A 23,356-nucleotide genomic window follows, 5' to 3' on the forward strand; every position below is an offset into this window, starting at 1 on the left:
ACACAAGTATATTGAGATTATACTTATCTGTCAGTTGCAGGTCTTTTAGGGCACAAAGTCTATTCAAGCTGCAGGTAAATACCTATGTAATCTTGTGTACCAATGTAATCTTGTATACCAAATAGTCTAAGAAAGATTTCATGTCATACGCAAAATCACAACTATAAAACTCAATTCAGGTTGCCCACGTGGGCAGGGAAACAGCAGAACTGTGACAGTCCAGGTCCCATCCTTTCCAACTCACTCCTCCTTACCATTCTGCCTGACCACTGTCCAATGCTCTGCATCTCAGCCTCAGCCTCTCCCCTTCTCCGTGACCATCCTTCCCTCTTACTCTCTCCTTGTAGTTTTGTTTCCTGAATTACATCGTAGCCCTTCCAGAGGTCTAGCACCTGTCTTACTTGATGAAAAACAGGGTGTCTTCTGCATTCCTTGAGCCTAGCAAAGGTGCTATTTAAAGCATCTTAAAGCTGTTTAAAGGGAAGCACTGTGCTTTTGGTTTAGTCATCTGAACCAAGTGCCAAAACACGCTGCAGAGACAGGTGGTTGTGCAAAAGTCCTTCTTAGGCTTGTTGGTGAGGAGTCTCCAGCATAAGTGAGGTGATGTCTTTGCCTTTTGAGATCTTCAAGAATTCTCCAAGATTTCTGTTAATACCCTTTCTCATTCTCCACCACACATTCCTTGAACTGAGAATTTCCAAAAATTTTCAGTCTGAGCTAGACGTGGACAGACATGGAGAATTTCTATGCCAAAGGGTAAATGTTGATGAGGTGCTAACCCATGAAAACATGATTGCTAAGTGAGAGCTGTCAGGCAACTTTTTGTTCTCTGCTTACCTGACATCAGATAAATATTGTAGATTGCTTGGGACCTTCTCAATTAACTTTCAATTTGTGTACAGTAAAAGAAGACAGATTGTCTTTGAGGACTTTGGGTAGACTTATTTTTGCCACATTTTTTTTCTGTGATGCAGAAAAATGCTCAAAGCCATTGTCTCCTGTGGTTTTTGTCTAACATGATTCAAAAATTATTTTTATAGGGTTAGGTAACAGCTATGATACAGAGGACAGGCCAGTTGTAATTATTTGCAGTAGGATTACCTCTGCAGTCTGGCAGAAGGCTGCAGAGAAATGTGTATAAGTACTTTTTTTGATCTGCCTCAGATAGGGCTTCTCCCTTCCTGCACTAGCAATAAGCTTACTTTTGATTTTATCTATTAGAGAATTGTTTAAAGCACAAGTCTGAGCTAATGATTTTTCTTAAATAATCTTAATAGGAAATAATATAGAAAAATATACAATTTCAATAGTGTACATATGCCTTCACAATTCCAATGACCAGCTGCAGCTGGAAATCGCACTCTTTCATGAGATGTATTCTCTCCTTCACCTAGGAAGATCTGATATTAACATATTGAGATGATTCTGTATATCAAATTCTGTGGTTTAGCCCTTTTTCAAGTTCAGTGTGATGAAAAAAATCCGTCCCCCCCCGCCCTGATAACTCAAGGAAACTTTATGTAATAGGGAAAATACATTACATAAGAAGTTCTATACTGTAGATATCTAGTAGCAATAAGTTTTAGAACTGATATTAGCCAAGACAATTGGCCAGCATTGAAACAAAACTGAACAAGTTAGTTTGGTTCCCTCAGCCTTGCCCATAGTTCAAACGAGTAAACTTGTCATTGTTAGCACTGTTCTCTATCAAATTGAGCAATGTGTGTGTGCATCTCTCAGGCCTCCCTCCTTCATCACTGAAAACTCCTTTAAGCACCTTCTGGTTTTGTCAGTTGCCCCCTGCTATGTCTGCAGCTTGTTTTAGGCTTCAGCAGCAATCAGATATTTGAACTTTCAGAGGTGTACTCAAGCAAATTGTGGATACAAAATGAAGTATGTTTACTTTCTTGGGTGTCAATTTGTTTTTATTTTACTGAAGAAAATAAAGGAATTATCTTTATAATGCATAGGCAGATCTTCGTTAGAGAGTACTTATTACAACCTTATCTTCTAATCAGATGTAAAATACAGCAAAAATAACAATTAGATTCCGTATTTAGAATTTCACTGTCTTGACATTTTCTGTGCAACTGTATATATCAGCAGAAATGTGATGTTCTTTTTTCAGAATGTAATCAGAAGTGTTAGTGGAATTCTAGCTAACACAGTTATGTTGAATGGAAGTTGTTATTTATATACATTTTACAGATGGGGAAAGTGAGACACAGAGTGATTACGTGATGCTTAGAGACTTAAAGAAATGTGTGGCAGAAATAGGAGTGGACTCAGGTCTGCTGACACCAGGTCCACTGTCTGTAGTCATAAGACCAAACTCTAAATTAGTATTTCTAGTGGGAAAGTGTGCATGGTAGTTGTTGCAAATGAGATGGTTGTAACCAGAATAAAGCAAACTATAGTAATGGTTTAGACCAGAGCAAAGTTTAGACATTTGTGTCTGTTTTCCCTCTGAAACGACACTACCTTTGCAATCATAGACTGTTGTTTCTTACTTTTAAAATGCTGTTTTCTTTTAAAGAAGGATTACGATGTGGAAAAACTTGCTCAGAAGACTGGTGAAAGCCAAGTAGATGGTGGACAAGGAGACCTACCTGGCACTAGAAAAATCTATGAGTTCTACAACGCACCAATTGTCAAGTTCTGGTTTCACACGGTTAGTGATCGTGCTAGAACTTGGATTGACAAATCCTTCCTTTGATCCTTCAAATGCCACTTAATTCTGCTTTTACTTTGCAGTCACTGGTAGGTGTAGATGGGATGATATTTGAATATTTCTCTGGCAATTAAGTGGAAAGATTTTCTACTAAAGTCATCTAACTGCGTTAAAACAAACAAAAAGAAAGACAACAGAAAAACAATTATAAGGAACTAAAGAAAAGCTCAAGCACAGGTTTTTACAGTGGTCAATTGCACATGTAGAGACAGATTTGAAGCTGGCCTTAAATACCTTTAGTATCTCACAGATATTTATGTCCCTTTCTTTGGGAACTGTTTCTGAAAGAGTGAATATTAATCTATAGGAGATCATTTGCTACAGAAAAATATGCATTTATTAAATCAGTTTAAGTAACCCTGTGTCAGTAGAGCTCAGGATGTTTAAGATCAGGCTGCCCATTGGGTCAGACCACCATGTGCATAAACGTTTACTCCTTTAATGGGCTGTGCTTAACTGCTTTATAGATTGTTAATCTCTTATGTCAGATACATTTACAGCATGTTTTCCACCTCATATTGTTCTTCCTGGGTTTTGGAAGGCACTGATTAACCAGCAGTGATTTATATAACTTTGAGAATTGTTACCTCCTATAGAAGGTTGGGATAAAAGCATAGGACTGCCTTTATGTTCAAGAAATAGTGTGCAGACCACAGAAGAGAATCACAGAATAGTTAGGGTTGGAAGTGACCTCTGGAGACCATTCTGCCCAACATCCAAGTTGAAATAGTCTGTCTCATATATGGGGTGAACATGTGCTGCAATAGTTTATTTTCTGCTCCTACCTATTTTTTCAGCGCTATAGTAGCAATTTCCAAATGGTGTTTAAGGACATTCCCATAGAAACAAAACAAAATAAAACAAAACTTTGGAGAACTAGAATAAAGATTTTGCGTTCAAACATTTGACAGTGCCCTAGTAGTTTGAATACATATATTCAGGTTAATTACCTATTACTATGTTTGCAGAAATTTGTTGGAGATTTTTGTGCATATGGATTATATACTTTGTCTTTTGTAGATGTCATACATGGCATTCCTCATGCTCTTTACTTATACTGTGTTGGTGAAGATGGGACCAAGACCAAGTGTGCAAGAATGGCTTGTTATCATTTATATTTTCACCACTGCTATTGAAAAAGTCAGAGAGGTAAGCTTTTCCATTCACTCTTCTCATCTGTAGAGGGTATGTCATAACCCAGAGAATACCATAATCTGAAGAATGCCAAATCCTGCATTATTTTTGTATAGAATTCAGCAGAGGAAAGAATTATACAGGGAATTAATTTATTAGAAGACTTTTATTTGAAGACCAGTGCTTTGGCCTTGAAAATGCATCTTAAATTTTGTCCTTCTTTTCTGTGTAGAGCTGCTGGTAATGTGCAGGTCACTTGAGAGTGACTGTGCTGAATTGAGATTTGGAGCCTTGATGTAGTCACATGTTTCTTAATTTTTTTGAGTGGACCATTAGATTTCTAATAATGAAGATATTTAGATATTTATATTAGATATTAAACCTGAGTGTGGACGTTGTTATGAATTAGTAAGTATTATTCATAGCAAAATCTAGGGCTCTCCCTCAAGACTAACTGACCTTCTATAAACGAACTTGGAAAAAAACCACCATGCACTTTTAATGCTGGATACATTGAGCGCAGAAAAATGATATTCCAATCAAAATTGATTGCAATTATTTGCCGTTGATTAGACCCAGGCTTCTGGACACAACTTGCTCTCTAAACCTGAGTGTGGGGACAAATGGAGCTATGTATTTCCCAATTTATTGTATCTGAGCCAATTTACCTTCACTGTAAAATTAGCACATAGTAAACAATAGTAATGTGAATTATCTTTTGTATGACATTTGAAATGCTGTCCTTCCAGAGGAATAAATAGCAAAAAATCAGCCACAGTTCTGAGTGAAGTTGATGTTAATGCAGATCACTCAGAAGACTGTGACAGCAGTATTGAGGTGAAAGATTTCAAGGGGTGGCACAAATTCTGGAAGTATATAGAAGCTTGGATAAATTTGCAAGTTCTGTCTCTGCATGAGATAAGATTGAAAAAATCACCAGGATTCCCTAAATGAGAAAAATGTTGACATTTGAAAATCTCTGTTGGACTCTTGCATCATCTTGATGGTGGGACAGTGGAAACATCAGCTCTTCTTTCTAGCATGATCATTCACTGCACAGTTTGAAATTGATGTCTTCTACTTGATTTTCTTTATCCATGTTCTAGTTCTGTTCTGTTGGCAAAGACTTTGTAGGACACTTTGTCTTACACATGCAGCTTTTAACTGCTGAGGGCCTTGTTATATATAACTGCAAACCTCTGTTTCTCTAGATTGTATCAACTAATTGTTAAAGCCTTAGGCCCTGATCCTGCAACTACTTAGTCATGTGAGTTAGTCCAGATCACTTGTTTACATTAATGTGTTTGTATGCATAAGTTCTTGCAAGATTGGGGCATAACATTTCAAAATCTTTCCTTTACTTGGTACTTATGAGTGTGACCTTACACACTGCATAACTGGCCTCACTTGCGGCAATGTGCAAAGGTTTTATTTATGGCCTCCCAGAGATTCCACTTCACACATTTGCTCAATGAAGCTTAAAATCCCTTTGGGGCATCTCACAGTTCAAGGAGTGAACATTTCACTCTTTACCTTGCTAGTTGCCAGCCCTCTTTTTTTTTAAGGTGTCCTTGGTGGAATACAAGGATCTTTCTTTATATTTTTGGTCTGAAGTAAAAGGCATTAGTTATTTTCCCATCAGCAAGGTTAGGCTGGTAGTTTCCATGACTTAGGGGTTTATGAAAACGCCACTGCAGGTCATGACTATCCTTTTAGAAAATGTCTGTTAATTTACGATGATACCTATGAGTAACAATTCTATACTGGCTGCTCTCTTCTGCTGAGGTATGTGTCCTTTAGTGAATGGATTCAGGTTTGGAATCCATTTTTCCTTAGGAAGAGTTATTTGGCATACTTGAGCAATATGATGCTATAGATTAAGTACAAACCTCTGTTGATGGTGAATGGCAATATGCAGTTAATGGGTCTAAAGCAGAAATAAAGAAAAGGGATAGGGGCAGGGGGGGAAATGATACATTCCCAAATGTTGTAAAATAGTTCAGACAGAAAAGGTTAAATAATGTATCTGTGATTTTAATGTCATTTTATTGTGGACTTTTTCCACATTCTACTCAGGTATTTATCTCAGAACCTGGAAAATTCTGCCAAAAAGTGAAGGTGTGGATTTATGAATACTGGAATTTTACTGATTCTATAGCTATCATCCTGTTTATGATTGGTTTTGGTTTGCGCTGGTCCAACCCCCCTGTTCAAACTGCAGGGAGGCTACTTTACTGCTTGGATATTATATTTTGGTATACTCGGCTCCTTGATCTTTTTGCTGTGAACCAGCATGCTGGCCCATACCTGACAATGATTGGGAAAATGGTAAGTATTGTGCTTTGGAGCAGTATTTTTGTAGTTAAGGCATCTATTCAGTAATATGTAAAGCTGAGAAGTGACAGAAAAGACTGATGGTCAAAGGAGAGGTCACCTAATAATTCATAGTGAATGTATTACCTGAAAATACAGTGACTTCTTCTGTTTGTGAGCTGACCATAATCAGATTTAATTTTTCTTTAATTTATTAATTATGTGAATTTATTCAAAAAAGCCATTTTTACGTCATTCCTTAGAAAAGGGTTGTATTTGAATTAATTTTCTTATCCAGCTTGATTATGGAAGAAAAACCACTGCCTCTTGCAGATGGGCTCAATAGTATAGATTCTTCCCCTAGTTCTTGGAAACTGTTTCATTATTATATTACTTCTTGATTAAAATAATTGTATCCCATTTTATCAGAGATCAAAGTTAATTTTTTTTCTTTTAGTATAAGAACTGCTGCTGAACTGCTGCCTAGTCTTGAGGGACATGTGCAAATTCCCACTGTAATTTCACTTCGTTATTGAGGTCTACCTTCTTAATACTTTTACATTTTTTCTTGCATGGTAATTCCAATTCAGTTTTAGAAGGCAAAATAGTTTTCACTGGTGTTCTTTCCTCTCAGTTTGAAAGAAACACCACTGAGAAAAATCATCATCATAAGATCTCTGCATTTTTCAAATCTTGCTTGATATCTAAGAGGGACATAGGAAGCAAGTAGGACTTGTGGCTTTTTTGGTCCAGGAGGATTTTAACCTCTACAAAATGTTCATGTAGTCCAGGTCATAGAAATAAAATATTTTATTTTTTCCAACATGTTAGATTATTTCCCCTGTTTTATACTCTGATTTGCAAAAGCAGATTTCCCTATAATGTATGTCTCTTTCACATCTAATTAACACAACTAATTCTTTCACACAAACATGTCTTCCAGACAGCAAACATGTTCTATATTGTGATTATGATGGCCATAGTTCTGTTGAGTTTTGGAGTGTCACGAAAGGCAATTCTTTCACCAGAGGAGCCTCCTTCTTGGACTCTGGCACGAGATATTGTATTTCAGCCCTACTGGATGATGTTTGGTGAGGTCTATGCTGGAGAAATAGATGGTAGGTAATTTTCATAATACAGTTCAACAGCTTAAATATAATACATGCAGAAACACACCTACTTGGGGCTACTAGAGTTTTGACTACCTGTTTAGTCTGTTCTTTCTCAAACAATTCTGATTCCAGCATTATATATGTCCTTAATGAGTAATACTGCATGAATAATGTTGAGAATATTAGTTTCTTTCTTAAAAATAAAGATTAAGCTCTAAACCCTTCAAATTCAGTGCTTAAAATTAAGTATATTGCAAATCTCAGAGCAAAGCACATAGCAAGTAATATTTAGCTACTTCATTCTCAGGGGATCTGGCACTGAAATGATTTTCTAATCAGGTGAATACAAAGCTGCTCTCTTGAAGAAAAGACTACAAAATTGCCTTAAAAAAGAAAAAAATTAAGGTGGGGGAAAAAAAGGGAGAAATAAGTTACCTGGCATCATTCTTAAACAGGTAAACCATGTGAACATAGGAAAAATAGAACCAATCAATGTAAATAGGAAAAACAATGTATCTTGGTTATGGCTTTGAACTTGTCTTAGCAAGACAGAAGAACCAGGCACTCCAGGAAGTGTTTCAGCATTACCAATGGAAGGCACTCTCATACTACTGTGTGATGGGTACAAGTAAAACAATCCCTAAAATGGACAAGTAGGTATGGAAATAGATACATATATTTAAGTTACATAGTTCAGCACAGACCCAATTCATTAAAATAATTTAGAATATTGCATCCGTTATTACTGCTTGAACAGTCACATGATGACTATGTATTTTGGTTATATAAGTCAAAATTCTTTTAATGAAAGCACACTGTTCAGTTTCACAGTTTAATCCACTTAATCACTTAGTAATGAATGCTAAACCTTTAGAAATTTGACACTTCCCAAATAAAGCTATGATTTCTTTAGTGACTTTTTTGCTCAGAATATGTCCTGAATTTAGAGCTGCTGCTTTATAAATGTGTGTTAAAATTTCCTCAAAGGTCTGAAATTTGATTAGACATTAAAAGGACTGAAAAATATTTATTTTGATATTTTAAAAACATTAAAAGAGATCCCTTAATTTCTATGATTTGTTGCTTCATCCCACAAATATGCATAACCTTATGTATCTTTTTGCATATGAATCAGTGTGATTTTGTGTGTGAAGCTCTAAATGAATATCACTCCAGTACTGATAAAGCAGCCTTTGAGCTCTATCTTTTCCACAGTGGAGTCTGTGAAAGCTTTGCCGCTTGCTTTAAGGATCAGAGATTTGGATTTCAGTTTGCTTGAGTGTGTGCCATCTCTCAAATGCATTTCGGCTGCATTGTTTTTCCCCTTAACAAAAAATTGGAGTGACTGGAATAAGAACTGATATGTATGAAGTGGTATCTGCAGCTTCTGAACTGTGAGGGTAACTATGGGATTGTAGTAGCATAAAGAGGTTGTAGTTTTCCTTTAGGTGAAGGTTGACCTTTTAGTTGGAAGTTTAGTGATCTATATCTGTGAAATTAATGACTATTCTGTTTCTTGCTGGGACAAATGAGAAGCACAGACCATTGCTGTGCTCTGCTCTGATTTCCATGCTAACTATGCTCTGTATGTCCTTAATTTCCAGTTTGTGAAAATAATGAAGACTGTCCTCCTGGCTCCTTCCTCACACCGTTCCTCCAAGCTGTCTACCTCTTTGTGCAATACATCATCATGGTCAACTTGCTTATTGCTTTCTTTAAGTAGGTACCTTGGTATGTTGCTGCAAAAGCAACTAATGCTTCTGCCAACGCTTCTCAAAAGCCTTTCACCAAAAATGCCCCAGCAAGGGCATGTTAATGGTCGTTGTTACCATAAGTGGGTGTTGTACCACCATGTCTTCCATGGGGGTAAGGTGAATAAAAAAAGAATGAATGGTAACAAGACAGTGCAAGGAAAGGGATAGTGAGAAGACACCTAAACTGTTTTGCCATTTAACAAGCGTCTGACTCTGTGAAAGCAGACAACTCCAGCTGGCAAAAAAGGTAACATTAATTCAGCTCTGAAGTAATTTTATTTTGTTCCTGAAAGTTGTATGTGTTGTGCTGAGAACCCATATAACATTCATCATAGGGGAGCCCAAGTTTTAAGCTGGCAGATCAGTGGAGGTGTTCAAGGGAAGAGAATAATGACTGTAGGAGTATACTCTTTCTTTAGCAGCTAATTTGAAATTTCCTGTTGTTTAATGCAATCTCTTATGTTCTAGACTGAAATCTAACTGTAGTTTTTTTAACAAACTGCCTTTTAATGTCTGCTGTCATTACTAATCCCTGAGTAGGAAGGGTCTTCATACTAATTCTATAGTAATTCATAGTAATTCTATGGTAATTAATCACTGTCTTTATAGTCATTTTAACCTTTCAAGTTTTAACAGGGAGCCTCTAGTAGTGGATCAAGCTCTGTAATATATAAGAAAAGAGCAGCTTTAGTAGTTAATAATTTTTTCCTAGAGTTCTAACATTTCTGAGGAAGAAAAAGTCAGTTGTAGGTTAAAACAAAATTTAAATGAATAAATGTAGTGATTAATATTCAAGAAAAATGAACTATCAAAAGTCATTCTATTCCCACTTCCAATTAAAAATCCCTTTCCTGAAATCAGTCTATTATTTTACATTACGCAGCTGTGAAATTGCAATTTGAATTATTTCTGGAATTAAACCTTCAGCAATGATGATATGATAAATCTTCTGCGTAGTGATTTGATTGTTCCAGAAATGGGACGAAAAATGGGTATGAGCAATATATTTAATTATGCTCTCAGAAGCAAAGCTGATGTTTTTGTGACTATACGCTGTGTGTGTAGTATGACATTTCAAATGAAATTACAGTGCCAGAAACCACAACGTTGCTTTCCTGTGCTTGGGTCTATGATAGTAGATATGGAAAATTATTCTGTGCAACAGCAGTTGTGTTTAATAATATCAGAGCTCCAGTGAGTATCCTGCAGAAGAATGGCTCATGTAGCCGCAGTATTTTGTTTAGGGGGAGTGCACAGAACCGTTTTGTTAACAGTCTTCCCTTAGCCTGGTACCTACGTTTTAGTCCAGTCCAAAGAGGTAGACAGCGTTGAATTTTCAGTTAGGCTGTGCATTAAAGTTTAAATAATATGGCTGAGATTTCAAAGCCACTTCAGTGATATCTTCTCTCCAAGTTCCATTAATGTGAATGGGAATCATATCTCCAAATCTGTTAGGCAGCTTTGATGCACTCTTTCTCAGTGCACTAGCTGCTGACACATGTTGCTGTTTTGTTAAATGAAAGTTGCTAAGCAGATTTACCTCACTGGAGGAATGGCACTTTTCTTCAGTGTCAGATTAGATCTGTACACAAGCGTCTTGTGCTATATTGGCAGTACTTCTCACAGTGTTTTACCCTCCTTCCCCCTCCCTCTGTCACTCTCTTCTCAGTAATGTTTATTTTGATTTGAAATCCATATCGAACAAGCTCTGGAAGTACAACCGGTACCGCTACATTATGACCTACCATGAGAAACCATGGCTGCCTCCACCATTCATCCTGCTGAGCCACATCGGACTTCTTATAAATCGCATCTTCCGCCATCAGCCCCCAAATGAGCTGGATCAAGAGGAAGGCGATGTTGGACTAAGTAAGCTGGGAACCAAAAGAAAAAGCTGGTGACAATTGTTTGTCAGCCTCCCATCACCTTGAAGTTGAATTCCTCAAAAAGAAAAAAAAAAAGAAAAAAAAGAAAAAATATATTCTCTGGGTAGAGGGCTGTTTTAATTTTGAAAACTGAATTTAACTTGACTCCCTGAGAATTCTTGAAGGAAAAAATGACTAAGTGACTAGGGGAATGCTTTGCTGTGCTACATACTGTGCATCAGTCAAGATACCTTACAGCTCTGAAGTAAAGTGACACGCAGCTGAAATAAAGTGAAAGCAATTTATTCTGTAGGAATTAATAGCCTTATTTTCAAAGAAATTAAACAGTAGTGAGGGTATAAATTTCTGTATGTTTGTCATGAAAAGACCAACAATTCCTTTTTCATTACCTGGAGAAAGAAGGTACAGAACTCAAGGACAAAGGAGATCAAGTGGTGGCAGATGCAGAGAGAGAGCACAGAGGATTCCCACCTTCTCACTGTTTCCCTTTCCTTTGTGCACTGGCTTATCACTGCACATTCCCAGCCTGGATGTCTTCATCCCAGCATCCTTCCTAATGCCTCTTCAAGGTGCTGTCAGTTCCCTGTCTCACTGTTGCCAGCTCTGCCAGGAGTAGCTCTAGCTGTTGAGGGGACGGGACCACAAGATGTTGGGATGGGAATGAATACTCAGTAGTGGGGCTTGGTGGTTGGGGTGAGGCAGAGAAATGGGGAGGAGGAGAGGCTGGTGGCTATAACCTTTTCTACAAAAACATTGGGGAGCACTGGTGTATAATATTATACAGCCTCATCCTTTTTGATGCAACATACACCCTTGGAACCTAATAAGAGATGTGGGGAGGATCCTGCCTGAATTATGCTTTACTTAGGATTTGCTCTGCTAAACAGTGAATCCCTGAAGAGATCTGGCATGCTCGCAGGTAGTTACAGGGTTCAAAACCAGGCTTTAATAATCAACGCTAAGCTGTTTTACTGCTGCTCTCAGGCTCACCTTCTCCATCATGACTGGATACACTAGATACGAAGTAGGCACTTTGAAGTGCCACTGATTATTTTATATGCATGAATAGCATGAATCACTGATGTAGCATAGAGAGGGTTTTGTAAGGTGCATCAGGCTAAAGAAAAACTAAAGCCCTGCTTAGCACATCTAAAAGTCCTTGGATAGAAGAGGGCTCATGACTTGCTTACACTTCTCTCAGAAGGAGAATTTTTTCCCGTTTGTATGCCTCTGTGCCCCTTTTCTATATACCTGTGCATTGCTTGGTAAGTTTCTTCTACTTTAATTTTGGTGTGGTTATAATTAACTGGTTTTCTCAATGAGGATCCAGTGCCACCCTGTGGAAAATCAGTGAAAACACCAATATGCAGAGTAAAATATTGGAGGAAAGAACACAGATAGGTTATGGGGGAAAAGAGCCTCAAAGGTGATCAAGTCCCATTGGGAGTGAAAGGGGGAACCCCAGAACACTGCTGGGGTTTTGGCTGCTGAGCTGTGTGTTGCAGCTTTTTTTTACATGCTTGTGACAAACACTGTCTTGTTACCTGATGGAGATATCCCCTTATCAAGTACAGTGAGGACTCTGGTACCTAAAATAAAGAAAGAAAAGAGGAGCTTGGAAAATGTGGAGTTTGAATCAGAGAAACAGCTTTCCACCATATGCATTTCTTTGTACTGTTTTGTAATCAATCTGTTCTCTCAGAAATCTTGGTGTGCTAGAAGAATACCATCATGAACAGCCCAAATTGTAAACTTCTGAGTGTTTTCTTCCTCCTCTAGGAATCTTGGGGAGGAAGGGGGTGGAGAGAAGATCTTAATGTTTTATACATATGGATGTTAATTAAGAATGCCTTAATGTTTTATACATATGCACATGTTAAGCATTTAGTTGGGAAAAAAGCTTTGCAGCTTTGAATACCTGGAAGGACTGCAATTGTAGGTGACTAGCCTGAAGTGAATGCCTTGACCACATTAGAGTGACATTTTTGTAAGCCTTTATATGTATATCTACATCTTGTAAGTGACACATGCATAACAAAATAAAGGAAAAAGTTTGTGAGAAAATACATCCCTGTGTGCAGCCATTCGAGTGTGTGCTTTTGAGGCTTTAAAGGGAAGTGTACTGGAATTTTTGTCAGTATGGTTATGTTCCCTGTCTAAGGAAAGATAAAAAACATAATTTCCCCTATTTGACATGTAGGGTCTTTATGCATAAGCCCAAATTCACAGAGTTAGGCCTGATTCTTTCTTTTCAAGGAAAGGAGTGTAAACAAGTTCTGACAGGTTTTTTATTTTTTTTCCTCATGGATGTTCATAAAGAATTGTAATTATCAGCATGTTTCATACTGATTCCTACCTCCTTTGTTCAGAGCTCTACCTGAGTGATGAGGAGTTAAAGAAACTTCATGACTTTGAGCAGCAGTGTGTGGAAAAATATTTTCATGAAAAGAACGAAAGCCGGAATTCCAGTGACAGTGAAAGGATCCATCTGACCACAGAAAGGTGTGTTTTGCTGAAGATTTCTGTTCTTTGTATAAATTTGTCATATAAAAAGACTTTGATAAGCTAATGCTTTTAAAACAGATTATGGGCACTGTGAACATGCATAGACCTTGCTAATTTGATGGAAATATATCTGTTGGAGGTGCATGTCGGGTCTGTCTGGGAAGCCTTGCTGGCAGAACTGCATCCCCAGATGTGTGTAGGTGGTTAAAGGGGTACAGTTAGGTGTTGCTAAGTTTCACTTTTGCAGACCAGGTAGCACTACAAAAACATGCCCAAGAACATCATATAATATATGTGTTTGTTTAAAAGGTTAGCAGTGTAATAATGCTGTGAGAGTATTGCTTGTGATTGAGTATAATTGCTGTTTACAGAAATAACCATAAAACCATTTTAGCATTATTTTCAATATAGTGTCTTGGTTTGCAAAATGCTAATACACAGCTGTCAGTAGGGCTTCAAAATTCTCAATATTGGCCTAATTTAGCATTCTATTGAAATCAATGGCAAATCTGCCACTAAATTTAAGGGGAAGAGTTTAAAAAAGGGAAAATTTTAAAAAGTCTTAGTGAATGCCAACACTCATCTCACCTAACAAATTTGTGTTGCCTAGAGAAAGATAGACTCTTAATCTTTGCCTGTTTATAATCTTACTTTCTGCAGGTTAAAACAAAACAGAAGCAGTATAAGCATCACCTGTAAAAGAAATTAAATAAACAGTTTTGCTCAAAAACTACAGAATTGATTACATCAAGAAGATTTCATTTACTGGATAAATATAGAATTGGAAAGGAATTTTTTTCTGAGTGCAGAAGTGAAATACACTTCATAGGATTACATAACATTCATGCAAGAAATTAATTTAGATGAAAAAAATGTTCTGGAATACTGATCTTTGATTTTATTCAGCAATTAGTTAATACTATATCTTTTAGTTACTCTGTGACAAGTGGAAGAAATGACTACTGCATATTGCCTGCAGCTAGTTTATCATTGGCTTAGTGGTAAAGCACCAGAGAGTATCTTCAGGAAATGTGAGAATAATTATTTGGTTAAAATGATATAATTCCAGGCCAAGAAGTTCTTGCACTTTTTACTGGAGATTTGAAGATGATAAAAAATTAGGCTTTGCTTTTTAGGAAGTTGCATTTTACCTAAAGGTAACTGATGCCATAAGGTGCAGAGAATCCGCTTCCAGAGGCCAAATAGGTTCTTGGGAAGACCTCTTTCCCAGAAGTCTCTAGCATTTGAGAAATGCAAGACTGAAAAATACATGTAGGTCTGTGTAAGTCTTGTCCTCATGCTTGCACAAGAAATGTAGAAATGCAGGATGACTAGCTGACAAGAAATATCCTTTATAGCATTTTACACTGGCAGCAATAGCTGCCTGCTGTCCATGGTTTAGTAGTTCAATGGCAATGAATGGCTATTAGTAGGAAAACAAGAGTTTTTAAAATAGATACTTTTTGAGCAAAATGTCTGTTTCCTTAGGAAACACTGGCTGTTGGCTGGGTTTTGTCAAGTATAGATATTTGACAAAAATGAAAGTCACCATTAAAAAAAAAAAACACCTGCTTGAAACACTGACTTTTTGAAATATGTTGATGGCTTCCTTCATCATCTTGCAAAAGGACGTAAAGATCTATGTTTTGGTATTTTAATTATATTTTGTTTTTCTACTTAGAGTGGAGGAGATGTTTCTACAGCTTAAAGAGGTGCATAAGAAGGTATTTTTTATCAAGGAGTCTTTACTCTCCCTGGACAGCCAGCTAGGACACTTGCAAGACTTATCTGCCTTGACAGTGGACATCCTGAAAGTCCTTTCTGCTGTAGACACCTTGCAGGTGGAAGAAGCCTTGCTGGCTGACACAAAACATCAAACGTGTAGGAAGCTGCCACATAGCTGGAGCAATGCACTCTGTTCTGAGACCTTGAGCAGCCTGAAGTGTTTGTACGACAAGAAATACCACTACTACAGCATGCCACCCTCCCTCTTACGGAGCGTGGTAAGGAGTCCGGGTCCATCAGAGTGCAAAGACCATGTACGGAGGTCTCAGAGTAACAAGGTAATAGAAGACAGCTCTCGAAAAGTAGAGATAGAAGGTGACACACCCACTTCAGGAATATCCTCTGAGACTAAGTCAACCCTTAGGTATGGACAGTTTTTGCTGGTGCCCCCTGACCATCAGGGAGGGTCTTTGTCTGAGGATGTCACCTTAAATTTCTCCTTTTTGAGCACTCCTGCCAAGTACAAGGATGAAGTGGTCAGAGATGACCTGCAAAGTAGCACTGCGATGCAGCAAAATTTGCCCAGTGTCAGCCTCATTGGAAAAGAGACAGAAGATTATCATTGGAGCCAGAAAGACTTTACTATTCATTTGCCATCAGAAAAGACTAATGCTGTAGAGTCTGATCATCCTCTGGGTCTCCAGCCACCGCTGGATATTGAAAAGAGTGCAGCATCGCCCTGCGATGATGGGGAAGAAACTGAAGGTGGTTATGTGAACTGGGGGTTCTCTGAAGGTGATGAAAAAGGCGTTTTCATCTCAGATTCAAAGAAGAAAGCCATGTACATACATTCCTCCTATGACAGGGACAATAATTGCAAGAGTAGTCCTCTCAGGCATGTCCAGTTAATAGAATCAAAGTCCTTCTCCTACAATTCTGACTGGTCACATCACAGCAGGAGCAGCATCTCTCAGAACATGCTGAAACAAAGCACCTCCTTCTGGATCAGCCCACTCCAGAGGGACTGGAGTTTCTGCAGAAGCAAGAGCTTACAGTCCCCTAAGAAAGAGAGATCAGGGAAAACCTGCAAGGCTATAGGCGGTAATTATAAAACATTACACCTGTACAGTATCTTTTACTGGAGAGTCCTAGACATTATAAAAATCTGACATTTGCACTGATAAGATATTAGCTGCAGTTGATGGTAGTAGCAGAGGTTCCAGAGTTACTCTTTCACTTTCTTTGTTGTGGGTCTGGCAGTTGTTGGGAATTTCTGAAGTGTGCCTTGTACCCAAGCTGTGATACACCTATGTGTCAGCCACCCTGATTCTCCCCTTCTCATGAGCTCTCTTTGTCTGTGGTTACACAAATGGAGTAACAGAAGGATTGTGCTCACTCTGGGGAAGTCTCTTTGCCATGGGGATGCAATGCAAGAGTTGCAGGACCCAAAATAAATTACACGATCCCATAGAGATACATTAGCATTATCGTAGGTCAGATGGGCGCACGGAGAATGAAGAGGTATACACTTTTGTACTGAGTTTAAATCCCTCCCTGCCCACCGTGAAGTTTGCTTACCAAGAACTAAAATACAGCAAATTATTGTTCTAATTATGATTAATGTGAGATGATGGATAACATTTCTTGTTTTGTATCTTGTGATGGTGCACAACTGTGCACTGAACTGCATGAGTATTAACTTTGGATGTCACAAGTCTTTCTCAGCTTGCCTTAGAGATCTGCCAGTTCTCAGTCTTACCTTAGTAAATGAAACTCTCTAACTTAAAGGTGGTTTTTTGGCTCTTTTCTGCAGAGTCTTTACGATCCAGTGAGCTACACCACAGTGAGGCAACAAAAGCAAAACAGCAAAACAGAGACAGAAAGCCTGGGAGAGGAAAGAGGAATCAAAAACTCCTTCAGGTGCCGGTATGGGCAGATGCAAGAGAATCACATATCTCAAAACTGTCTTTTTCATTCATTAAGAGCAGTTTTGCAGTGTGATTTAATTGAAAATGTATACATTTAAAATGCTGCACACGAACTGGGGTATCTCGTGTGTGTGTCTAGCTTTGCTTCAGTTTTCCTTTTATTTGAAATGTGTGGGATTTCCCTTTTGAACTTGTTGATGCTCAGGGACTTTGCTAGATAGTGTACTGGAGTGATATGGCTTTTACACAAGAATAAATCAGTCCTTGCACTTCAGTTGGCAGGAGAACTTGAGGAGGCTCCATAGGATCTAGGATAGACTGAAGAAGGGGCCATATCCCGGTGGTATACAACTGTAAACAAGGAAGCTAGGCCTCATAAGGTTATCTCCTGCCTATAAGAGTCCCACAGTCTTTTGATGGCAAATACTTTGCATGTTGCAGAAACCATATTGATTGTGTCATATGTATGGGGCAACTTTTTGTAACTGTATCTGTGTGTTCATATATAAAAATCTATTTATAGAACTATAAAGAAATTCCTAGTGTCTTTGTCAACTAAAAAGAGTTATCACTGTTTAATGAGATGAATGCTGAAGACTGTTTTGTTTACAGAAGATGCTCTGGTCAGCAAATACTCAAACTTTGAGATCAAATACCTCCGAATGGATTAGGTCTTGAAGTTCAAATATGTTTAAATAGTGTGAGATCTTTCATGAGTTGTATTTACTAGACAAATGCTACATGTCTTCTGCAACTTGTAACAAAAAATTGGAAAACCTGTTTCTCGGTTGGTAGTATGTTCATCATTGGCATTTCAGTGATGCTCTGAAAGGCCACACCATAGGCTATCAGAGGAACTGCAGAGATGCTAGTTATCCTGTAAATTGAGTATTGTTTTGTCACTGTATTGCCAGGTGATTAGAGTGGATGATTGTCCCCAGAACACTCAAGTGATCTCAGAGCCCGCAGAGATCAATGTCTGGGATGAGCAAGAGAAACACAGCAAGAATTGGCTCACCGTGTCTAATTTCAGTCAGCTAAGTATGTGACATTTTGCAAACAGTGAATTTCAGAACAGTTTTTAAAAAGAGGCAGTAAATATAAATCATGAATTCAAGTGTCATTCACCATTTTCACCTCATGGCATAATTTCCACAAAATTAGACTTCGGTTGCAAGCACACATGGCTTGGTTATTTGCTGCATCATTGAAGAGAGATATAGGTTGGATGGAAGGTCAGTTGAATCTTTTTGGGAGCACTGCCTCTCTTGCGTGGAAGACAATAGAGTGCTGATCTCAGGAATAAGTGGGAAGAAGGAGGGTGGTGTCTTTGTCTCCTCTCCTGAAGTATCTTTTAAAGTGGCATCCTGGCTAGTTGCAAAAATAAACTCATGATTTTCCAGGACATTTACACTCACAGGCAGTGCTGTGATGCTGTATTTTCTGGCAGATCCCCTACTTGCATTATTCATTTCTCATTGCTCAGAAAGACATCCTCCAAATGGAAGATATGAATTTTGTGTTGTCTTTTTGAAATGAAAAGGAATGACTTCCTTACTCTTCTTTTAGTAATTCTCCATCTCTTTCATTCTCAGAAGTCCTTTGTATAGTTCATCTTATCGTTCAGCTTTGCTGTGATGTGTCTCACTGGTTTCATCCTGAGAGCTGCTGGGAGAAGTATTGGGGAATGGTGTGACTCAGTACCTCATGATCTGAGGAGGGCTGCACTCCTCCCAAATCTGCTGACAAAGAATGGAAATAGTCTGTTTTATCCCTATGAAATTCTGTTATTGTTTTTATAAAATATGGGTTTGCTTGGACAATGTGGTATATACATGTTCATTTTATAGCACTGCATAGGTATTTAGTTTATAATGATAGAGCTGTTCATTACACTCTAGAAAGAGCTGACGTTCTCTTTTGGCTAGGTCTGGAACGTCTCAGTTTCACGCACCGGAAAATGAAAAATCAAGACATCGGTAGGCATACCATACCATTCTGTGATTACCTGGGGCATTCTCGAGAGGTAAGACCTACAATTACACATCCTAGTCCATAATTCTGGCTGGGATGAGCCTAGGGTAGCTCTACTGTTGTTGCCAGATTTGCCACTACAGGTTCTTTGTCATGACATACCTCTTTGAGAGATGAGGAACTTTGTTGTCTGCTGGCTCAGTCTATGTGTGCGAGTAAATGATTAATTTAACATCTATTAACACTCTACTAAGATTATCAAAGTAAGATATTAAATTATTGAGTCACAGAGTTGTTCTGAATATGAAGTTAGTCAGAAATGGCATGTGTGTTGATGTTTCATTAGGCAACGCCTGAGCAGACAGCTTAGTCTTGAACCTGTGGGCAGAATGGCTCAGAAGCAAATTTTGGAAAGTTAGCTACATAGTGTTCACTCTATCACATAGAGATAGTTATTTCTTGCAAAACAGTAGTTAAATATTGATAAGAATTGCAAAGTGTAGATTTCTTAACCATTGGCTTATTAAAACATATTTTGTGATTTAACAGAATTAATTTTCAGCTCCTTAATCTAAAGGTCCTCAGCCTGTGGAAACCAATGTGATGGAGCTAGACCAATTTGTATTTTACAAGTATAAAAGGAAATAAAGAATAAGTTAAGAAAAGGAAATGTGAAAGTATCCTTTCCTCTTCATTTTCAACAGTATGAAAGTACCCTTCCTTGTCTGTTTTACTTCTGGCATGATTATTAAAATGGTGATCTTTCAAAGCTTAGCTTATTTTTCACTGTAAATGTTATTATTTGCCTTTGTTTGTTTGTTTGTTTGTTTGTTTGTTTTTAAGAATAAAGATAAACCAGATAATTTCAGATATGCCAGTGTTGTAGAATTTGAATCCCAAATACCAGGAAAGAGAGCTTGAATGTCAGTTTTAAAAATGGTGGGGTTTTCTATGAAAAAATGAAAGAAAAAGAGAGAAATAGAAATAAATTTACTGATTTTGTATTCTGTAAGACCCAAGCTTGGAGTATAAATCAATAAATCTTTGAAATGTTGAACACAAGATCAGACAAGCAAAATAAAGTCAGGAAAACTGTGTGAAAGAACCGAGTCATCTGGTGCTTCAAAACTCATATGAAGATATTCTTGGGTAAAACTCAAGAGTAGGATTTTTAAAATTCTCAAAAAAATCCAATAATTAATAGCAGTATTGGAGTTATGCTGAAACCAGTCACTTTCAGAACATTGACTTCAGATTATTTATTCTTCCAAGATACAGTCTTCAATACCCACTGAATTATTTATCACTGAGATGTAATAAAATTGCTGCATCCAACTGTTCCACTTGTAGTATGATATATTTTAAAGAAATTTCTCTTCCTGAAGTGGCACTTCTCAGATTTATCCACTGCATACTAGTAGTTTAGGAATCCCTATTGGTAGGTAGCAGGGAGCAAAGCAAGGGTGTGTGTAGGAAGGTTTTTAAAAGATTTTTGCATCTGCAGATCAAGCTATAAGGTCAAAATATGAGAGAAATAAAAAAAAAGTTAAGTTTCAGATTAAATTAGAAGCTGAATTTTAGTTGATTTATCTTTAAACTTAGCTGTCTCTGAACATTTTTTGGAGGGGCCTTTTTCATTTGAGAATTGAAATCTGCCTGACTACTACTCAGAAGAAAAATTCTATTTCTGACTAGCACATTAGGAGGACCTAGCTGACCCGTTTTTATCTAATATTGCTGGAAGTTTAAAAGACTACTTCAGTATTTCTTTAAACAAAAGACCTGTAAAATATGTGATCTAAATATCACTGGAAAGCTGCTCAGTGTGTCACCTTCTTCTGTTATAAAGGTTTAGAGTGAATTTTATTTTCAACAATTGTAAAGCCTATCCCTAAACTGGAATTTTCCAACATAAAGTTAGTTCTCTTATACTGTCCCTTTTAGAACATCTTTAACAAGCTTTGTGAGTGTATTGAGATATGGGTGGGTACCTGAGCATTTCATTCAAATGTGTGGAGGCAACACGGAACACTGCGATGTGAGCTAATTAGTTTCATTTTAGTGTAGGTTTGGCAATACTGTGATTCACCTGCCTATCGGTGTCATTATTTATGTTAACAATAAGCATATCAATAACTCTTTTTAAGACTGTATCTTTTTGAGCTGTGCAGTGTGCATATTATAGGGATGTGCATATTTTACCAGTAAAAGTATCTCTCTTTTTTAGGGTTTGAGTAATAGAGTATTTGGAAATATGAAGAAAAGTAATCTGAACAGGAACTCCTCGTATGTATTATTAGCGTGTTAAGATACCCTTCGCATGTTTTCAGAAAGAGATATCTAATACTGTCTGCAGATTTCTACTTCAGTTTTGTTTCTGATACTTCATATGAGAAACTTATGTGAAATGAAGAGTTAAGGCAATTCAGTTTTTTAAGATGCTTAGGGGAAACCTTGTTACTGGGGAAAAGGAGATCCGTTTAAACAAAGTGTATGATATTGGGTGGAATACACACCCGTTCCAATGCTAATAATAATCCAATTTTCTATGTCAGTCACTTAGATGACAGTCAGACTTCATGATCTTAAAGGCCTTTTCCACCCTTAACAATTCTGTGATTCTGTGGTTTTACGACCACCTTTAACTGACCATTTTTCCAATCTAGTGAGCATGAAAAGTTGCATTTGCTTTTGCTATGCAAATTGTTTGTTTCTTTTTTTAATAATTAAAATACTAGCAGCTCTTGAAAGCTTCTCTCACTCTCTGATTAATGTCTTTTGTGCTGAGTTGCATAAAATATGAAATACTTACCTTAGTTTTCTTCAAGCATTTTCAAAAGTTGTTAAGCTTTGATTATATTTGGTGAAAGTATACTGGTTTCACAAGTGGTTTCCAGCCCCCCCCCCCGCTTGATTAATCATTACCTTAGTATTAGGAGTATTTTTACCACATGCAGTGCTGTCTGTATGTTCCCTTTCCTTTTCTTTCTTATTTTCATCAATTTCTTTTAGATTGCTCTTATTTTTTAGCACTGTGGATGTAATAAATAAAAGACACTAGAAAGCCGTCACATCCTGTGTGATTTCACCATGGGGAGAGGAGGAAAAAGGTTACTGTGGGGTTTTTTTTTGGTTTTTATGCATACTGGTGTGTGTGTGAGAGGGTTGGGTGAAGTTTTTTTGTTATTTTGGGTGGGTTTGAGTGGTTTTCCTTTTCTTTCTCTTTTTTTCTTTTTTTCCTTTACTCCGACTCATTTATAGGTGGTAAGTAAACCACATATGTACCAGCAGGACATACAGGCTCTTGAGTGGCCTGATTCTGTCACTTAGTCAGTTGTCCTCAGTTAGGATTCTTTGGTCTGTGTTAATCCAAAAGCCCATCAATTTAAAAAGTATGTTTTTATACATACAGAAGTGGTGGTAATGACACATTAATATTCACATTGATTGAAAAATGAACTATTGTGTATGTGATTGAAGGGCCTGTAACTGATACTGTTATTGCAGTGTAAAGGATACGAACAGCAGTGCAGAATCCAGAGCAGCTCAACATAAAGCAGAGAAAGAAACACGCAGAAAAATGTGTCACATCTTCAATACCTGAAAGTGGTTTGCTGATTGCTGTGTTGAACAAAGTTGCACTGAGGGTTATTTTGTTTTGTGATTGCTGATCAAACCTTTGTGAGTTTAGCCTTCACACAGATCACATCTCTTTATATGCGATCTATGTGTACCAGTATTAGCTTAATGACGGAAATTTCAGATTAAAATATCAAGTATTTGTTTTTAAACAGGTTGAGAGCTTCAGAGGAAACTGACAGTAAGTTTTTCATTGCTTGTCACTCATTTTAATTCCCATTTGCAAATCTCACTCTGACAATTCTGAAGTACAAAATCCAAAAAGGAAGTTAATTTACTAGTTGAGGGTTATAGGAAAATATGCAGATATTGTTTCATTATTTCATGAAACAATACAAACAATTAAAAACTTTAAGTTGTACTTTAAGGGGTTTTTTTTTATGAGGACATGTTTTTCTCATAATAACTGCCTAATCTTAAATGGAAAAATCTATTTTTATTCTAGTCTGCCCAGTAATTTCAGCAGGAAAAAGATCTTTAAGGTGATGGTTCTGCTTTCATCCCTTACAGTATAAGAGACCTCCTGAGTTAAACAGGGTGTTAGTCCGAAGACAGATTGTGATATAAAATTTTAATGTATGTTCGATTTTTCAAGTTGCAGTTTTGTGTAATTCCTCCGTTTGCGTTGTTTACCTGAAATTATGACAACAGTGAA

At 37.4% G+C, this 23,356-nt stretch overlaps 1 protein-coding gene across 1 annotated transcript in view; it reads left to right on the plus strand.

Annotated features, from left to right (window-relative positions):
* Positions 1 to 23,356, plus strand: part of TRPM6 (transient receptor potential cation channel subfamily M member 6) — a 54,488-nt gene that overhangs the window by 11,288 nt on the left and 19,844 nt on the right. Inside the window, exons 10-22 of the mRNA XM_027729018.2 lie at positions 2,537 to 2,671; positions 3,752 to 3,880; positions 5,942 to 6,193; positions 7,122 to 7,296; positions 8,895 to 9,009; positions 10,714 to 10,913; positions 13,300 to 13,432; positions 15,117 to 16,261; positions 16,974 to 17,086; positions 18,003 to 18,129; positions 19,017 to 19,114; positions 21,290 to 21,348; positions 22,857 to 22,882. Coding sequence (XP_027584819.2) covers positions 2,537 to 2,671; positions 3,752 to 3,880; positions 5,942 to 6,193; positions 7,122 to 7,296; positions 8,895 to 9,009; positions 10,714 to 10,913; positions 13,300 to 13,432; positions 15,117 to 16,261; positions 16,974 to 17,086; positions 18,003 to 18,129; positions 19,017 to 19,114; positions 21,290 to 21,348; positions 22,857 to 22,882 — 2,707 coding nt within the window. The remainder of the gene's footprint in view (positions 1 to 2,536; positions 2,672 to 3,751; positions 3,881 to 5,941; positions 6,194 to 7,121; positions 7,297 to 8,894; positions 9,010 to 10,713; positions 10,914 to 13,299; positions 13,433 to 15,116; positions 16,262 to 16,973; positions 17,087 to 18,002; positions 18,130 to 19,016; positions 19,115 to 21,289; positions 21,349 to 22,856; positions 22,883 to 23,356) is intronic.

This window comes from Pipra filicauda, unplaced genomic scaffold (assembly GCF_003945595.2).
Source record: "Pipra filicauda isolate LSUMZ 115617 unplaced genomic scaffold, ASM394559v2 scaffold37_size4185640_pilon, whole genome shotgun sequence".
NCBI classification, from domain to species: Eukaryota; Metazoa; Chordata; class Aves; order Passeriformes; family Pipridae; genus Pipra; species Pipra filicauda.